The 17,557-nt window shown below is 37.6% G+C and overlaps 2 protein-coding genes across 15 annotated transcripts in view; both read right to left on the bottom strand.

The window, feature by feature from the left end:
- The window catches only part of WDSUB1 (WD repeat, sterile alpha motif and U-box domain containing 1), a 127,832-nt gene that overhangs the window by 23,316 nt on the left and 86,959 nt on the right, over nt 1–17,557 (bottom strand). The window lies entirely within an intron of this gene.
- Nucleotides 3,609–17,557, bottom strand: part of BAZ2B (bromodomain adjacent to zinc finger domain 2B) — a 108,154-nt gene continuing 94,205 nt past the window's right edge. For 8 of the 14 annotated variants that reach the window (XM_026852205.1, XM_026852210.1, XM_026852207.1 and 5 more), the window contains 10 exons: nt 14,419–15,083; nt 13,578–13,854; nt 13,230–13,385; nt 12,607–12,767; nt 11,410–11,720; nt 10,887–11,022; nt 9,117–9,263; nt 6,288–6,547; nt 5,432–5,575; nt 3,609–4,170 (listed from right to left, as the gene is read on the bottom strand). In XM_026852205.1, the coding sequence (XP_026708006.1) occupies nt 4,017–4,170; nt 5,432–5,575; nt 6,288–6,547; nt 9,117–9,263; nt 10,887–11,022; nt 11,410–11,720; nt 12,607–12,767; nt 13,230–13,385; nt 13,578–13,854; nt 14,419–15,083 (2,411 nt within the window). In that variant the 3' untranslated portion in view covers nt 3,609–4,016. The remainder of the gene's footprint in view (nt 4,171–5,431; nt 5,576–6,287; nt 6,548–9,116; nt 9,264–10,886; nt 11,023–11,409; nt 11,721–12,606; nt 12,768–13,229; nt 13,386–13,577; nt 13,855–14,418; nt 15,084–17,557) is intronic. The other 6 variants (XM_026852213.1, XM_026852212.1, XM_026852211.1 and 3 more) reach the window with 3 other exon arrangements.

Here is a 17,557-nt window from a genome sequence, read left to right on the forward strand (position 1 = left end):
CCCAGGCCCCTCCCGCCGCTCGGGGCCGCCGGCGGGTGCGTGAGGCAGCCCCGGGGGCAGGAGCGGGGCGGCAGCGATTTGCTCCGGGCGCTGCCGAATCCTCCAACGGAGCGACTGGGGCCAGCGCCGGCCGGGGCGGGATGCGGCGGACCCTGCGCCACCGGCGTCCCCAGGAATCCATCGTACCGGGAAACGTTCACCATCGCCCTTTTCACAGCCACAGAGGGGCGTACCTAGGAACTCATGCAGAATACAGTTGGAGGAAAACACCTACATTTCTGGAGGAAAACGAAGGCAGTTTCCCGGCGTCACTCTCCCTTTTCTGTCAGGGCTCTGCCTTCGTGTCTGTCTGTGCGATCTGCAGCTGCCTCCCAGCCCCTGCCTGACCGCGGGCTGGGGCCTGCCCAGGAATCCTGAACCCGAGGCGGTGGCTGTTGGCCTCCCTCAGGTGCTGCACTGATTCAGCAATCTGTAAGATTGTACATTGCTAAATAAAACACCTCATGGCATTAACCCACTACTGTTAGAGACTCCCTTACTGAAGAGCAGGGGAGAGAGTCGATTGTGAATGCTGCACACCTAAAACGGCGCGGACTGTGAATACCACACCAATACACTTAAAAGACCTTTCCATGACATTTTACGGATGGGAAACTTGAAATTACTCGCTAAAATACATTATGAATCAGTAACATGACCAGAAATTTGGCTAACAGTTCTAGCAATGAGAGTTAATTTGAACAACACAAGCAAAAAAAATTTTTAAAAGTAGTTAAAGATAACACTTTTTCTCAACGTACATACCAGCTATAAAAATTTCGGGTTAACTTTGGAGTTCTACAGCTCAAGCTAGTTCAAAAAGAGTTACATAATCATAATCAAACAGCATAATTGTGGTGTTCCTGATTTCAGTCTTGAGCCCTCAGTTTGCAGGCATGTTTTGGGAAATCTAAGAGGAGGAATGATACAAGTTTAATAAACAAAATGCCCTAGGACACCCATTCAGCATATTACAGGAAACGACTGTTCCTCAGATGTCTGTGCCCATTCAGCTAACAGAGCACCTCTACCCTTCTCACTGTCATTAGAAAAATATAGAAATGATACAGAAATATTAAAGAACAAGCTTTACACCTCTTTTTAAAGATATTTTGTGCAAGGCAACTTCAACTTCTGGTTTTCAGCTGCTTTTATATCATCCAATTTTTTTCAAAGAGATGCCATGTGACAAAAGAGAACCCACTCACAACCAAAACACCTGCTGAGCACCATTAAAATAAAGAGTCTGAAGGCTCATCAGTAAATTATCTAAACTAAAACCAGCATACTTCACTAGAAAGGAAGAGAGCAAACTGGAACACTTTAAGAAAACAGACAGAAACATCAACAGGAGAGGAAATTAGCAAGGAAGAAAAGTTATGCACATTTTTCTATTGGTTAAATCCCTGCTCTTTTCTGTGGAGATACATGATGGCATGTGTATGATTCAAGCTTGCCATTCAAGTATAATAATTGCTGTAAATTTAATTTTACCAAAATAGTAATGAAGACACTAGCTGCTAGTGAGCAAAGCAATACACTAGTAATGTCAGAAGAGGTGATGCTGTCTCGCTGTCACTGCTGCAGTAGCTGTTACTGCCTCAACCTTCCCAGCTGTTCAGCTGAATGAGGGTACAAGCAGAAAACGCAACTATGATGTAGTGTAGCTGGTAATGTTGTTCTGAGAAAACTAATACTAGATGTAGTATGGCAGGTAAAACATTAGTCAGTAGAGAACCTGAGGAAAAAAAATTGGTTTGCATCAAATAAGTAGTTTTCCCAATGATCTAAGCACACTTAAACACTCTTATAAGCCTACCAACATATGTTCAAAACACTGATTAATCTTCAAATCTCTGGAACACGTCAGCAAACCTTTTTATTGAAGTCTTCACAAAGGTGATGAAAAGGAAAGGTGTGAAGCACTCAGTGGTGGAGCTAATGTTAGAATGCAAGACGGCTTGATTTTTTTATTCTAGGTAACATGAATTATTTGCAAGAGGACTTTAGAAAAGCAAAGTATTGTTTGACAAGATGTTCTGGGGAGGGCAATGTTAACAAAAATTTTATTAAAAACCAGGCACTGACTGTTCTTTCTCAGCAGAGACAAGAATCATAAGGGAGTATATAAAACAAGGCTCTAAGATGAAACATGGCAGGCTTCGCTGAAAATCAAAAAACAACACCTGCCCCTTACAAAAACCCAAAAACATTACTTGATGAGGTAGCTACAGGTATCGGGGTTCCACAGCATTCATTTGTAATTCCTCCATTTTCTTAACTCAGAGCAAGAATTACGACTCATGCTTTTCTACAGACCAAAAAAAAAAGGACAAAACCTTCCATGAACAGTGGTTTTAAGAAACATTACATGTGGCATGTATAAACATTCTCATGTGCATTCACACAGGGAACAGGGCTGGCAGCAACAGGTCCAGCACCTGGCAGCCCAACGTTACACCTGGAGGCCTGAGCTGACGTGATTTACGCTCATTCAGCTGCACTTGCTTCTTCTGAATCACCGTTAAAAGGCCAGGAGAGTTGGATGCAGCATGAGAAGAACTGAATGTTAAATGCAAGACTCTCAAGACATTATTAAAAAAATTCCTGTATAAACAGGATCTGAAGTATTAAAATCGCCAAGAAAATCTGGTTTGCAAAACAGTCTTTTATTGTATCCGTGCCACACATACTAGTGAAAAATAACACTCCTAAAAAAGGAAAAGAAAAAGAATGCTACCTTTCCACAACATTTCTTTTAAATAAAACTTCAAGTACTCTTACATTAGTACAAAAAAAATTCTGATCTATCTGCCCCAACAGGCCACCACAACACACAGTAGATAAAACACAGTGGTTACAAATGTCTTTTTTGTTATTTCTGTGGCAAGGCAAATGGAGGGAAATGTTTCTATGAAAAAATACTGTGTGCGTAGGAAATCGTCACAATTTTATTCCACATGGATACAAATGATTATACTTGAATTTGAGGCCGTGGTGGCTTGAAATTATATAACAAAATAGAAAAATGGAAAACTAATATCCCCTACACCCTGTTTTAAAGGCAGGCACTACCAAGATTAAGGAGACTCCACAGTGTTGGTAGAGGATAATTACTGTACAAGCCATATAGCTATAATTACCTTAAGACTAAAATAAAATGCTACCGTCCTCCTAAGGCATAAACAATAATGTCTGCAAACAATATGTACACATCATACATATTTAAAACAAGACTTAATATAAACAATAATGAACAGTATATACATGTCTCAATTTTTCTTCACTGTCTTGAAATACAATTTAACTACACAAGTGATGCAGCAACATATATATAAATGTACTTGAAATTCTACAGTAAAGTTTAAATTTTAGTGCTTTTACAGCACATCAGTGTAAACAGTTTTACTTGGCTTTGTTTTATATTTTAAAACATTCCTTGTTGTATTTTCAAGATTTAAAGCAATTTTCTAATTCTTCCTTTTCACAGAAAACGAAGATTCTGAATGCTGTATAATCATAAATAATTCATAAAATTAAATACATTCACTAAAAAATAAACTACAAAGTAAAAAAAAGAAAAATAGATATTTATTGAAAGGGAAAAGAGAACCATTTCCCCAAGTAGAGCTCTGGTGGTTGAATATTCAGTGCGTTTTGATATATTTTAAATTGCTATTGCACTATAACACCCCTTTCTTTGAAATTCTTTGGGTGTGCTTCCCTGTTCTACCTAAATTAGTTTGTTAAAACACACAAACCAGTAACCGAGGGGCCATGGTTGCTGTAGGAGTGAAGCCTTTAGAACTAGTATCACACCTCTGTGATGTTTTAAAGGAAAAAAAACCCAGTCATTAGTTATGCATGTGCCTTGCACTTTCATGTAAATACAGTTCACATTGCTGGTCTTATCAGTCCTCATTTAATGGAAAAAAACAAACAAACAAACAAACAAAGAAAAAAGTGTTCTGGTAACTTCAGCTCACTTTGAAAATCTCTGTCCATTTTTTTTCAAAATACTTCCTCATGTTGTGGCCAGCCCTGCCTATGTCAGAATCATCTTCATTAAAGGTTTCACAGTTGTCAAAAACAAGCCTGACATCTAGCGAAAATGCTTCAAGATTAGGGTACCTGAAAGAAGAAAAAGGTGAATGATTTTTGCAACATGGAGAATCACAGGGGAAAAACACTTCAACTATATGAGAAAGAACTACCCTAACGCATCAGTGAATTTACAACCAGGCACAGAATATTCAATGAAGGCTTTACATGTTAATTATACTTTTAATTTTTTAGTTCTAATTTAAATATTAACAAGAGAACTAACATCAGTGGAGGGAAGTACTGTCCCATCATTGTATTTGCTATTTTCCTCACAAACTCTGTCAGGTAGAATTTCAAGCCTGTACTGGAAACAAACAGTTTAAAAATCAACTTCCCCCTTCAATAGCTTTCTAGTTAAAATGCTGTGGCTATTTTCCATTTATTCATCTACTCTTGGGCTCAAGTCCTTTCAAAGTAATGCTGAGTACAGCTGCATTTACCTAAAAGAGGACAATCCAGTACAAAAAAAGCCACTGCCTGGATCAATCTCTAACATTCTTTGTTATTCTTCTTCTTATCCTGAACATACATGGCCCAAATTGAGTTCCAGCATTCACAGAAATTATTAAAGAGAGAGTAAAAGTTACAAGTCTACCAATATGAGTGAGCAGTGTGGAGCATTTAAATCTCAGATTCAAGGGAGAGAAAGCCTTAAGAGGCTAAAAAGCCCCTTATGTTATCCTAGGAAACCTGCTCTGTGTGGAGCTGACAGATGCTGAGGAGGGTCGATCTTTATGGTGGTGGGGAGTCAGAGCACAGGGACAGAACAGGGAGGAAAGGGGAACAGAAGCATATAGTGCCTTTTTCTTTTTCAAGAAGTTGTGCAATCTAATTCCAGGACTACAAAATGATTAACCACCATTAATGGAATGTTACCCGGCTTCCCACAATGGGGGCAGCACTCCACAGCTACAACACTACAGGGACTCCGTTAGCTTAAAGCCCACACAGCTGATGCTTGCTCACATGTCACAACACTAAGATGTCTCATTGAGAAGAGACAAGGAAAAAAAGTTTCTCCTGTTGATTGATTCTGTGCATTTGACCCAGCAGTTCTATTGTTTTTCAGCCAGTTCCACACATTCTCCCACCTGACATGTTACTTCACTTAGATATGGCAAAGACAAAAGTATACAGTTAAGCATTTTTATTTTGACTGTAGAAATAATCACAGAGGTGCCAGAACAGGCAGATCAAAATAATTTAACTACTTTTTTTTAAATGTACTGTATTTAAATGCTTAAATATTTGTAAAATGTGAAGTAAAATTTACAGTAGGTTTACTTACTGTCCACTACTTAGCTTGTCTCTAATGGTGGAAAAGTCCATAGGTTTTTTAATAACTTTCTTATAACCAGGAACAAGTTTCAAGTTTACAGGAAGTAAGAAAGGCCAGGCATCTTCATGAGTTTCCAATTCTGAGAGAATCATGCTGAATAAAATAAGGGTTTAAATCAGTATTTTTAAGCTGTTCATACACTCAGGTTTTTCACTGTTCCACAAATTCGTCATGTACTGCCAACCTTCGTAAAAGGAAAGCACTTTATTCTGTGCCCTGTGCAAGGCTGAGAACAATGTCATTAAAGATATCTTTGCTGAGCGTTTAAAACAGCATTAAGTTCTCTCCAGGCAGCCTATGTAAGATGAAGTTCTAGTGACTGACATTCTAGAAGAAAAACATGGCCCTGCAACTTCAATACTTCGAACCTCACTGTAAACCATTTGTAAAACAGGTGCTAATACTGGCTTTCCAAACCCTATGAGGCTGAACTACGTCCCTTCTGACTGAACCAGGATGCTGCCAGGCAGCTGCACTCCTGCTCCTGTCCCTCCTCTGCAGCACCACCTCCCGGACACCACGATGGGCACCGCTGCCCAGCGGGGCCCTCCTGCCCGTTCTGGGAGGGGAATTTCACAGAGCACATTCTGACATTGGGTACCTTCCTCCTGGGCTTCATTACCGAACACAGCAGTTACTCCCAGCATGCACACCCTAAATCCTCTAGATATACCTCCAATCACCACAGCCTGTGCGGGGATACATGACACAGAAGAGGGTTCTTGTTCCCCAGAACACAGATCAAGAGAATCGGGCACTACTTGTGTCAGCAACACTTACCCAAGTTTAGAATGTGTCACTTTACCTGCATATAGCCAGGTCCTTGGAGTCATCTCTTTTAGGTTTCTTAGGAGCAGTGAAATTTTCTTGCTTTAATTGGCTTACAGAAACATTTTCATCCATTTTTCTTTTTCTGGGGTCTGTTTTTCCTCTTTTTAAGGAGGCGCTTGTAGTTGCAGAATCTTCATCCTCTGTATCTCCTGCTAATTTTCTGCTTCTCTTCTGTTCGTTACTTTTTTTCCCTTTGATTTGAAGTTTTTTTATTTTTAGAGTTTGACCACTTGCCTACAATAGAGAAAACCGAAATAAGCAATAACCAAGAAATCACAGAAGCCTCTGTTATTACTGATAGACAGCAGCAAAGATCAGACAGAAGCACCAAAACAATTAAAGTGTTTAATCTAAAAAAATATTCACTTTTTGTTCTTCTCTAAAGGCAAGTAAGGCTGTAGAAATTCCTGTTACCAGTGATGTAGGTTCTCAACTTGTGGCAATATAAAAGCACCTGACCTTCAGACTGATAGAACAGTACCTCCTACAAACCAGGCTGTCACAAATATTAGTCTATTCCTAAAAGACTGATATAACCACAGATGGAACAGTGTATTAATTTTCAAGCAACCATATTATTTGCAAGAGACAGAAAACTGGAAAAGAATTTTTAAAAAGACAGGGACAGAATCAACTGGTTTAAAGATTAGAAGCTAGGTATGAAAGATATAAATAGCTTGGCTACAAGACAACTACAGGGGAATGTAAAAGGTATATGACAATACAATGCTCCAAAGTGGGAAAAAGGAACATTATTTAATACAGAACTATGTATAGACAGTAAGATGAAACTAAGGGGTATATTTAAGATTTTAAAAGTTAGTTATGATGGGTATTGACCTCATCATAATGCAGTACAGTATTTGAAGTCATCACTCTGATAATTAGAACAGGAACTTTGCCTGTCACTGCAATGTGAAGTCAAGCACATGATACCACTGAAAAGACTCACTTGACAGCCAAAGAATGAAAAGACAGAAAACAATTTTCAGGAAGAAAGCCAGCATCAAAGGTCTGCCTCTGCTACTACAACTAGTTTAGTCAGTCTGAACTCTCTAGTTTAAACCATATTTTGTATTCTCCTCTCAAAATACCACTTGGTTTTAAAGCTGTCTAGAACTGTATTCTTAAAATGTACTTTTTCAGAGTTAACAATGGAGATTTTGCTACCTACTGGAAACCATTACTAGACAATTCCTTTATGTCACAGATATCATAACTTTCTTAAACATTTGCCACTAATTTTAACTAGCATGGTGAAAAATTTAGTCAGTTTGTACAAATCAGATCATGAATGAATGCTTTAATGTGGCAAACTGTATGTTGTGTGTAGAATTCCTTTTAATACAGGACACTAGAAAGATTTGTAAATAACTGTTACGCTCTTAACATTATAACTATGTTCTTGGTCCAAGGTCAGAAAAACAGTCAAGTCCGTCAGTTCACACAGCAATTGATGAGGAATGTTGATCCTCAGCCATTTGGTTAAACACACAATGTAAGGCAATGAGAACAGACCCACTGTCATCACCTAAGGCCTGGCTTAGAGACATTCTGTGAATATTAATTCTAAACAGGTGGGAATGGCAGATGTTGATGTTTTTATTGTTTTAGACATGGGAAAAAAAAAAAGCTGAGTTAAATTAGGACCGCATGGTTTATATGTAGTCTTCACCAAAACTGTTTCAGTGTTTTGCTGAATTTTGAATCAATATTCAATATGTTTATAGTTCTGCTGGAATTTCACCTTAAATTTCTATCACCTTTAAACCTCCAGCTTTCAGCCAAATTTGGAGCAGGAAAAAAAAAAACCAACACCTGAGGAAAAAGTTTGTCTGTTACACTAAACCCAGTAGGTGGGGGTGGAGGAGTGGGACACAACACACAAGGAGAGGGCAGGGAAACATCAGGAGAAGTGATGGGGTAAATTATAGCATGATAGGGTAATTTATCTTTCTATCAGGGTAAATTGTAATATAATCATGATAATGACAGAAAAACTTACAGCATGAGTTAACCCCTTATAAACTACTACACAATCAATTCTCAAAAGTAACCTGGTTTTGTTACTTCTGTTGCACATAATGGTTTAAAAACTGATTTGTCTTCCTTATTACTTTGTGAAAGATGCACAGAAAAAAGGATCACGTTGACAACACCCAAAGGAAATGCAAAATTGAGTATTTATTGTAAAGCTGCTTCTTCAGTTACAGTATTCACAGGAAATGGACTTTCAAACAATAACTTAACTGCTAATTCAGTCATTTGAATAGAATTATCCTCGACTTCTATTTAGACTCTTTTTCTTGGAAGGGAGAAAAAAGCCCAAACCTCACACAGGAAATATACGTAGCCTCTCTCTCTAAAGTACTGTGTATCAAAGAATTAAAACTAAAGTATGCTGTACAAAAATGACAGAATATATTTACTAAGCATTTCTCCAGTTTTTCTTTTCAAACAGAATCTAAGATGCTGGTCTGTCAACACTTAACAATGAAGCTTGAAAGACGAAATAATGAAAATATTCTGAAAGATAAATATCATATCATAAAAAACTACAGTATTCAATCAGCAAGAAAAGTCTGCACCTACTTACATTTAAAAAATAGAGTTCAAACCAAATAAATCTGTAGCCTTTACTGCCACTAAAATCCAAGTTAAATAAAAACATTAATCTCATTATTTAATGGCAGCCCAACATAAAACATATTTTCATTGAAAACAACCACTGGCAGACCCGTAACTCTACCATCTACAAAGAGGTCACCGTGAGTCACTTCACTTCATGGTTAGTTAGTATTACCTTTGCTATGCAGGCAGGGCAAAACCAGTCACCGTCTGGTATGGTGGTGATCTTGGGTCTGTGGCAGTAGGTGTGACAGCCTTTATCACAGCCATCACAAAGGAGCAGCAGTTCCTCATTATCTCCCTTTCGACAAATTTGGCAGTACTAGAATACACGAAAAATTACTTAATTTCAATTTTTAAAACTCAAAACACAGGAATGGTACCTAAATCACCCTTCCCCTCCAAACACAAACTCACTCTCAAAATTATTCTCCTTTCATTTTTCCACAATCAGAGTCTACTTATGATCACATTTAAAAAGAATATATGCAGTATGTGAGGAACTAATCTAAAGGCTAAATCTGGGAAAACATAAATTATAAGACAGGTGTCCTACAGCACACAAAACTATGAATACTTTTTGTATTTCATTAATGTCTATGAGAAGTAAAGTTATCTTACACCTATCAAAATCACTTGGCCCACACATACTCTCTCACTAATCTGCTCTTCACTTATACTTCATGTATAAATTGCTATTTCATAAAAATATTTGCTGTTTTACAACAGTACTTTCAAATAATGATCAGTAAGGATCTTATCCAAAGGCCACCATAAACAAATTCAGTAAGGCAAAACAAGTGATCCCAGCACTTCCTAAAATTCACACTAACTTAAAAATCTGATGTGTTGTGCTTTTGATACTCTTCTATATCTGGACTTGTCAGGAACTTAACTCCACGTGTTTTCACCAAATACTTAAGCTCACTGTGTAATGAAATGCATAGGACTTTTCAGTCAAGTTCAGTATGATACTACACATTTCTTCCAGATAATAAATTACAGCACCTTGAAACATTCAAATGCCTTTTCAGGTGCTCCTACTAAATTCTTAAAACATTTTGCTCTAAATACATACCTTTAAATTTGGTAGCTATAAAAACTCAACGGTACAGCCTTACACTATAGTTTTTATTTACATCATCCTTTAATTGTCCAGATGTAATCAAAAACCATATAGGACTGACAGAAATTAAAAAATGATGGAAAAGACCACTAATGGAAGAATCACTTTTGCCACCCGCTACATAACACTGGTCATACTTAATCATATCATAATCGCTACTGCTGTAGTAATAGGTTTGTTTTCAGAAATTTGAGGTTGAAAGGTCCATGCAAATTTTGACACATGCATTTTGCATGCCTTCTTTGTATATACAGTTAACAGAGATCTACTTGTTAAGTGTACAAGGAAACAGGTATGTCAGCCTATTTGCTCACACACTTGCCCAGTTTCTATGTTCAGCTGTGAGAAGTGCGCATGCAAAGAAGCCACACATTTGGAGCATCTCAACTTTCTGAAAAATAAAGTCCTTAATTGGGATGCGTCATGTTGAACCTCCCCATAAAGCTTATGTCACGGATGAGATCAGAAATAATCCACCAGATAGAGTATCTTCCATCAGATGGAGCCAGAAATTACTCTTTTTTTACCTAAATGTTAACAACAAAGAGTAATTACTATCTTCAATAAAGCAACCAGTTACAGGGGATATTTATCTTAGAAAGTTCTGGATGCTGAATTTGGCAAGCGAGGGACAACCTTTTCTGTTAGGCTTGTATTTAACTGTGCACAATGTACACTTCAACTGTATGAAGTTTTACACACAGTAGTAAGAAATGCATTATTAACCATGGTGTCTTAAAATGCCTGAAGTTGGAAAATAGGATATAGCAAAAATAGTTTGGTTACAGTATTTTCTTTAAAAAAATTAAAACCACTTACAACTTTCATAATAGATTTTTCCCATGCTATTGATTTCTGTAACTGCTGAATGCACAGAGCTACCTGTGCAGCACTGCGCGCTTCTGACAATGCCCTCCTCCACACCCTTAGCCCCGGAGCAATATCCTCTTCAGTTCTGCATTGAAATACAGAGAAATTAAGTAGGTCACATCCGTGTTTGCTTATGTTTAAACGTGGAACAATCATTATCACATTGAAAGCCAAGCAATGACAAAACGTACACAGCCAATAAGTATAAGGTTTAAGCAACTAAATTTCATGTAGTGCACAGACTGTGGCTACGTGCCTCAAAGCTTAGTCACAACCAGTTAAATGTAAGATAACTTTGCAAGATTATCAACAAACGTAACAAAAAAATATCTTTACAAAGCACCATGCAGAATAACATGATCCATATGGATCACAGACATACAAGAAAGTACATAGATAACAGGCAATAAGAAAATAGGCTCCAATTAGCAAAGAAGCACAATAATTTTTCAAGTTAATCTCAATAACCTACCCGTCACCATCACCACTAATGGATGGTGCAGGAGCAGGGACAGTAACTGTGCCCACATTATCCAGTTTGATCTGAATGGTGGTACTTAAGGGGCTCTTCAGATACCTTCGCTCTATGTTCCGCTCCAAGTCAGCAAGCCTGGTTACAGCTATATCTAGAGGGTTGTCACTCTTCCGCTCTAGAGAGCTGGTATTGCCTTCTCCGCCTCCAGCACAATCCCCATCGTGCTTCTTGTGCAATCTAGTAATTGACTTATGTTCACGATATACCAAGTCGTCTCTCTCTGACGCAGGTTCAGGACACAGCCAACCCTATGTTAATAGAAAGGTTTGTGCATTTACTGGTTGCTGTTAGTGTGCAAACAGAGGAATCAAACTAAGCAACTGGAGCGCTGTTTCCAGATGATCTTGGTTACTTGTAATCCATCTGTAGAGACAGTTTCCAAAATATCCAGAGAACTAAAATAATTAATCAAAAAAATACAAGCATTACCAGACTTTCTGAAGGGACCCTTCTGCAACAGCCTGCGTTCTTATCTGCTCCTGCCAGACCTGTTCTACTGGGCGAAACACCAGAACAGGTCTGTCTGTCCAGCAGGCTCAGGAGAGGGTATCAGCTGGCCACACAGAAACAACATCCACCCCTACAAACTGGATCCCAATACTACATCTGAACTGCAACCAAGCACACACAACTTGATATCCTCACACCCACCTTGGAAAAATTCCAAACTGTAATGGAAGCCAGTCAGTTCTTAACTCTTTCACACTCACAATCACCACATCTTCTCCACGACTACAACACACAAGCAGAGAATTATGTGTACTTGTAGGCTTTTCTGAAAGCACTTATAGCAGCAATCACCCAAACCAGGCAGAACTGTGGCAAAACCCACTATAATTAAACTATCTATATGCAGTAAAATCTTTGCATTCACAGAAGGTTAACAAAATGTGCAAGGAACTGCACACTGTACGAGAACACTCTCCGGGAACTGCCATTCTGAGCCTCCTCAGCTGAAGATTTAACTGCAATAAAATGTTTCAACACAAATATCCACAATACTGCTACAGTGGATTTATTTGCAGACAATTAGAGACGGAATAAGGCACTTACCAACAGCAAAAGGACTGCTACTATCTGCTTTAAATTCTTACCATTATTTTAAAGAGACATTTTACTAAAAGTTGGTTTTACCTTAACTTGTAAACTAGCTGATGCAACTCTCCTCTCTAGATCTTCCACCTGCTGAAGAATGGCAAGATCCATCTCCATTGCTTGTTCTTCTACTGACCAGTTTTCCACAACATCTCGAGTTACCTGGTTATCTTCATTTTCATTGATATCAATAATTGCAACTGTATTTGAGAATCACATTTTTATTACTTTAATTAGTATTATAACTTCTCTTTAGTAAATTCAAGCTGATTTACCTGTCACTCCAGTCCAATGTTGAACTGTTGTAAAAGAGTAGTACTCTTAAGATACCCAATGTGGACAACAAATTCTGTAGGTTTTCAAACTTGCAATTTAAAGGCAAGAAGGGGAAGAACAGGCTAAACTAGAGCATTACAGAGACGGAAAGAGCTTAAAAAGGTTACCAACACTTCTGCCACTGGAGCAATTTGTATTAAATGGGATTTCTCCAATCCTGTAACCTTCCAGAACAAGGCTGGTGAAAAGGCAACTGCAGACCATGAGACCTTTACCTTTGTTCTCCAGTCGCTACACTAACTCTGCATCCAAGTACATCTCCCAGAGCTCTATGCCCATCATCTCATGCCCCAACACCATGTGTAATATAAGTATCAGTTACATACCATCCTTATTTTTGATGCAGGCCAGAGTGATATAATCCATGTGTTTCTGTATTTGCTTTTGTAAGGCCTTTTCTCTTATTCCCCTGAGATGCAGCACTTTAAGCAAAGATTTTAGGTCCTCTGGATCAGTAATCCTCCACCACCCATACTGCATTTCTAAATCAAGACAAGCATATAAACACTTTGCAGGCATTTTTAATGTGATCACACACAATCAGATTAGAGAAATCACCTAGTGCAAATGCAATAGGCAAATTTTTTTTTTAAAAAAAAAAAGTTGTAATATTGTTGTGGCACTATAGAAATCACCCTTCACAGAGTTCCATCTTATTGCTGTATTATACTTACCTTCTGGTATAGGCTTTGGGTTAGGATAATCTACTGGTTTGGCTACTTCAACTGTTGTAGAAGGGGCAGAAGCTATTTTTTCATTCTGGAGTGCTGGTGATTCACTTTTACTTGCAGGAACACTAGATGCCAAGAATGAGTTACCATTCACTTCTGATAATCCCAACCCTGATCCAAGAGCAGGTAAAGACGATGAAAATGGAACATTTGAAGTAAGAACTCCTGTAGGCCATCCACAGAACTGAAGTCCCATTATAGGTAGTCCAGTCTTCATCTGCTACACAGAATATATTGTTAACGCAATCACAAGTACCATTACTAATTATTACCAAGAAACCTGAATTATTATTAGGATGGTATTTGTCAAACAATAATCAAAGCATAAAGGAGGCGTTTACTCAGTACTTCCATTAGTTTAAGAAAAACTAAGGTAACACTAATGCGTAATACTTCTTATTAGGGCCCTGTTAACACTTTAATAGCTTTTAAGGGGAGGGTGTGGTGTGTCACATTTCTGAAAACTAGTTTTTATTTATTTATTTGCTTTTCATTTAATACCAGTGGCCAACCTCCTAAAAGCCAAATTAAATTACTGAAATATCCATACAAAACATCATACAGCATCTTACCTAATTTTACCTATCTTAATCATTTTTTAATAGATAAACTTCTTAGTATTGTAAAGCATCTGTAACATGGAATTGGGTAACACTCAGAAACAGAAAAAAATCAAATAAATGAAGATATAGGGATAGCACTTCTGTCAAACAATTTGTCTAAACAGAAATTCTGCCCATGTAAGCACAGCCAATTGAGAGCATTCAAAACTTCATTTATTTACCTGCAGTGGTGACAGTGCAAAAGGACTTAATCCCATCGGACTCTGGGCAGAGGCTGAGCCCAGCAGAGGCGATGGAACGGGTGAAGGGGACTTGGATGGTGGATGCGACTGAGGAGTAAGTGACGCGGCAGCAGCTGGCGCATCTATGCTGGTAACGGACATGTCATCACAGGGAACTCTGGGCAGAAGGCTGAACCACTGCCTGCTCTTCTCAGTAAGAGTCTTTAACAACTGATCGTTTGGAATTAGTGGAGAACTGTAAAACTTTCCTGTCCCACTTGCGTTAGGACTGAAGAGATTATTAGAATCAGATTTCTCCATAGCGCTTTGTGAAACAGTGGGCTGAAGACTGCACAGAGAGTTTTTTGAGTTACTTGGGTAAGATAACGTGCAGCCATTTGCTGCACTGCCATTAGGTTTTGGGGACATAATGTCAGATTCAGGTGGCATTTTTGCTACCTCTAACAGTTTGCTGAGTTTTGAAAATGACCCAGGCTTTTGTAAAAACAAATTCGTGTTGTCCTTTTCTTTCAAATCTTCCTTTTGCTCACAGTGAGTTGTATTTAAACAGTGTAATTTTTCCTCCGTCTCAAATTCTTCTTCTTTAATATGCATGCTTTCTACCTTTCTTAACTTCTCTTTTTCTTTTGCAATTTCTTCTAGGCCTAAAAATGTACAAGAAACATACATGAAATATAATAGACCAACTAATTTAGACCATTTTTATCATCACAGTTAAATAAAAAATGACTTCGTTTTTGGCTCAACACATGCTAGATTGCAATGTCTTTTTTCTTTTTTTAAATGCAATCACTTCTCACTTTGCAGAATACTTCACAGAAGGAAAGAAGTTTCAAGGCATAAATTTAAATCCTGCCGAACACCTGGAGGAAAAATAACCTCAACATAGTTAACCCAGTATTAGAATTCTCCCTTAAAACGCACGTATGTCTGAAGCAGTCTGCTAGTGCAAAGTCTCTGAAAGGGACAAATTTTTGGCAGCTTTTCTTTTGCAAGACTCTCCATGCTTTATTGAAAAGCTCCCCTGTTTATATCAAGAGGGTGCAGTGTTTATAGCTTTAAAGCTTGTTTTTGCAAAAGACCACTTCATTAAACTCACAGCCAAGGACAGAAAGGAATACCAAAATTCCTGTTGTGAAATCAAACATTCCCCAAATACTGAAACACAACATTAAATATTTTACCTCTTTGAATAAAAATCAACAACAACTTTGTGAAACAATGTCAACATTCCTGAAAGTTTAAAATTCTCTCAAGAGCCATTCACCATGACTGGGACTCCACACACAGCCAAGCGCAGACGGACGCGATCAGACACCGTAACATCTAAGCAATTTAAAGTACAACAAGCAGAAGCTGATTGCAAAAGCCAGTTTCTTCAAACATACGAGGTGTGAAAGATCTTTTATAAAAAGGAAAAACATTTTTCTGTCTTATGTGCCTTTCCTAGTCTTTCTTAACCATTTCTCTTCTACCCTTATACTGATTTGTCAACTTTGACTAAAAGTCTTTTAAAAAGTATAAAATGGGATGGAAGAATGTCAGGAAAAGGAGGAGGAGGTAGAAAATCTAACATTTCAACTTCTCAAATTGTTTTCATCAGATACCGCAATCGCATATAAATGAAGGTCTTGCTTATGGTTTATGGACAGAACATCCACAAAAGTTTACTTGCTTGTTCTGGAAAACAATAATTCCTACAAGGATAATTCATTAAAGAAAAGAATATCCTCTCCCATTAAAACTTAAAAATGCTTCCACAGTTACAGTGTATGTCAAAATAGAAACAATTTGAGTATCAGCATAAGAACCAAAATGACTACACAAAGAGGGAAGGAGAAGTGTATTTTAAATGGACAAATCATTGAACAGTTTATGTCTCACATTTCCAATGTTCAGATAAAGGAATTAGGAGTTGAATTAGATGTAGAATTTACTAAAACAGGACAAACTAAGAGCTGAGTGGAAGAGGGAGTAGTTGAGAAGAAAATGTCCACTTTGCTACTCAGGGAGATTAAACTTTCATTAACACATTAAAAAAATACAGGTTTGCCTCATGGTTCTTGCCTAGAACTTTTGTGTAGTTTTTTGTTTCTTTTTACTATCAGACAGGTAGGTGTATTTCAACCATTTTCTCTGTGAACAGTGTCTGAAGCATTTGGGGATTCATGTCATTAAAATACAAAAAATACAATGAACAGAAGGAATGCAAGCAATACAGCACACAACAATTTACCTTCTGTATCCAGCTACTCATGTGCAAAACAGCTCCTAACACACAGCATAAAATAATGCAGAACAGGAGACACAGAAAAACGATTTTTTATGCTACTCATTTTAGAAAGGTAACTTGAAGATCAAGATTAGATTTAGGAAACAGTCCATGGCTTATTTTGGGGACCAAATCAGGGCTCAGATTTCATATTATGCTGTAATCTTAAAAGTTATTTTAATTAAATAGCTCTCTAGAATGATGCAGTTCTTAAGAGATCATGAAATTCTGATGTGTAGCAGAGATTTTTTTGTTATTTTTGGGGGGAAAACTGTGAGAGTAATAGGGTTTTGCCTCATCTGTATCAGAATCAGAAAGTATTTTTCTGTGAACAAAATGAAGGCTTATGTTAAAAAATTCTAATCTTCACAAAAAGGTTGGATTAATACATATTTTATGCATCTGTCCGAATTGAAATGTGTGAAAAATTCAATCATAGTTAGTAGACAGCTGTCACAACCACAAAACCACGTTTTAATTTTTAGGAAAAATAACTTCAGCATTTGCTGGATTGGAAGAAAGATCAGTTGGTAAAATACAGAGACTAAATCATATTCTTGATTAGAAAGCACAGCACTTTATGATGGGAAAATAATTTTCCTATTTTTGCAGACACATATCAAATCTTCAAGCAGAGAATCATCTGTGTATTTGCACAAAATATAACAACTGAAGATGAGAAGAATTTCTTTTGCTTTCTACAGTCATCCTGGTTTTCATATGTGGAGTTCACTGCCATAGCGCAATGTGAAACAGTTCAGAAAGAGCCAAAAAATATCCCATATAGGTAAATGCATATAAAACTGTAACACAGCATATAAAACTGTAACAAATGAAAACTTCCAA

This window comes from Athene cunicularia (genome assembly GCF_003259725.1).
Source record: "Athene cunicularia isolate RWA chromosome 7 unlocalized genomic scaffold, athCun1 chr7_part1, whole genome shotgun sequence".
Lineage (NCBI taxonomy): Eukaryota > Metazoa > Chordata > Aves > Strigiformes > Strigidae > Athene > Athene cunicularia.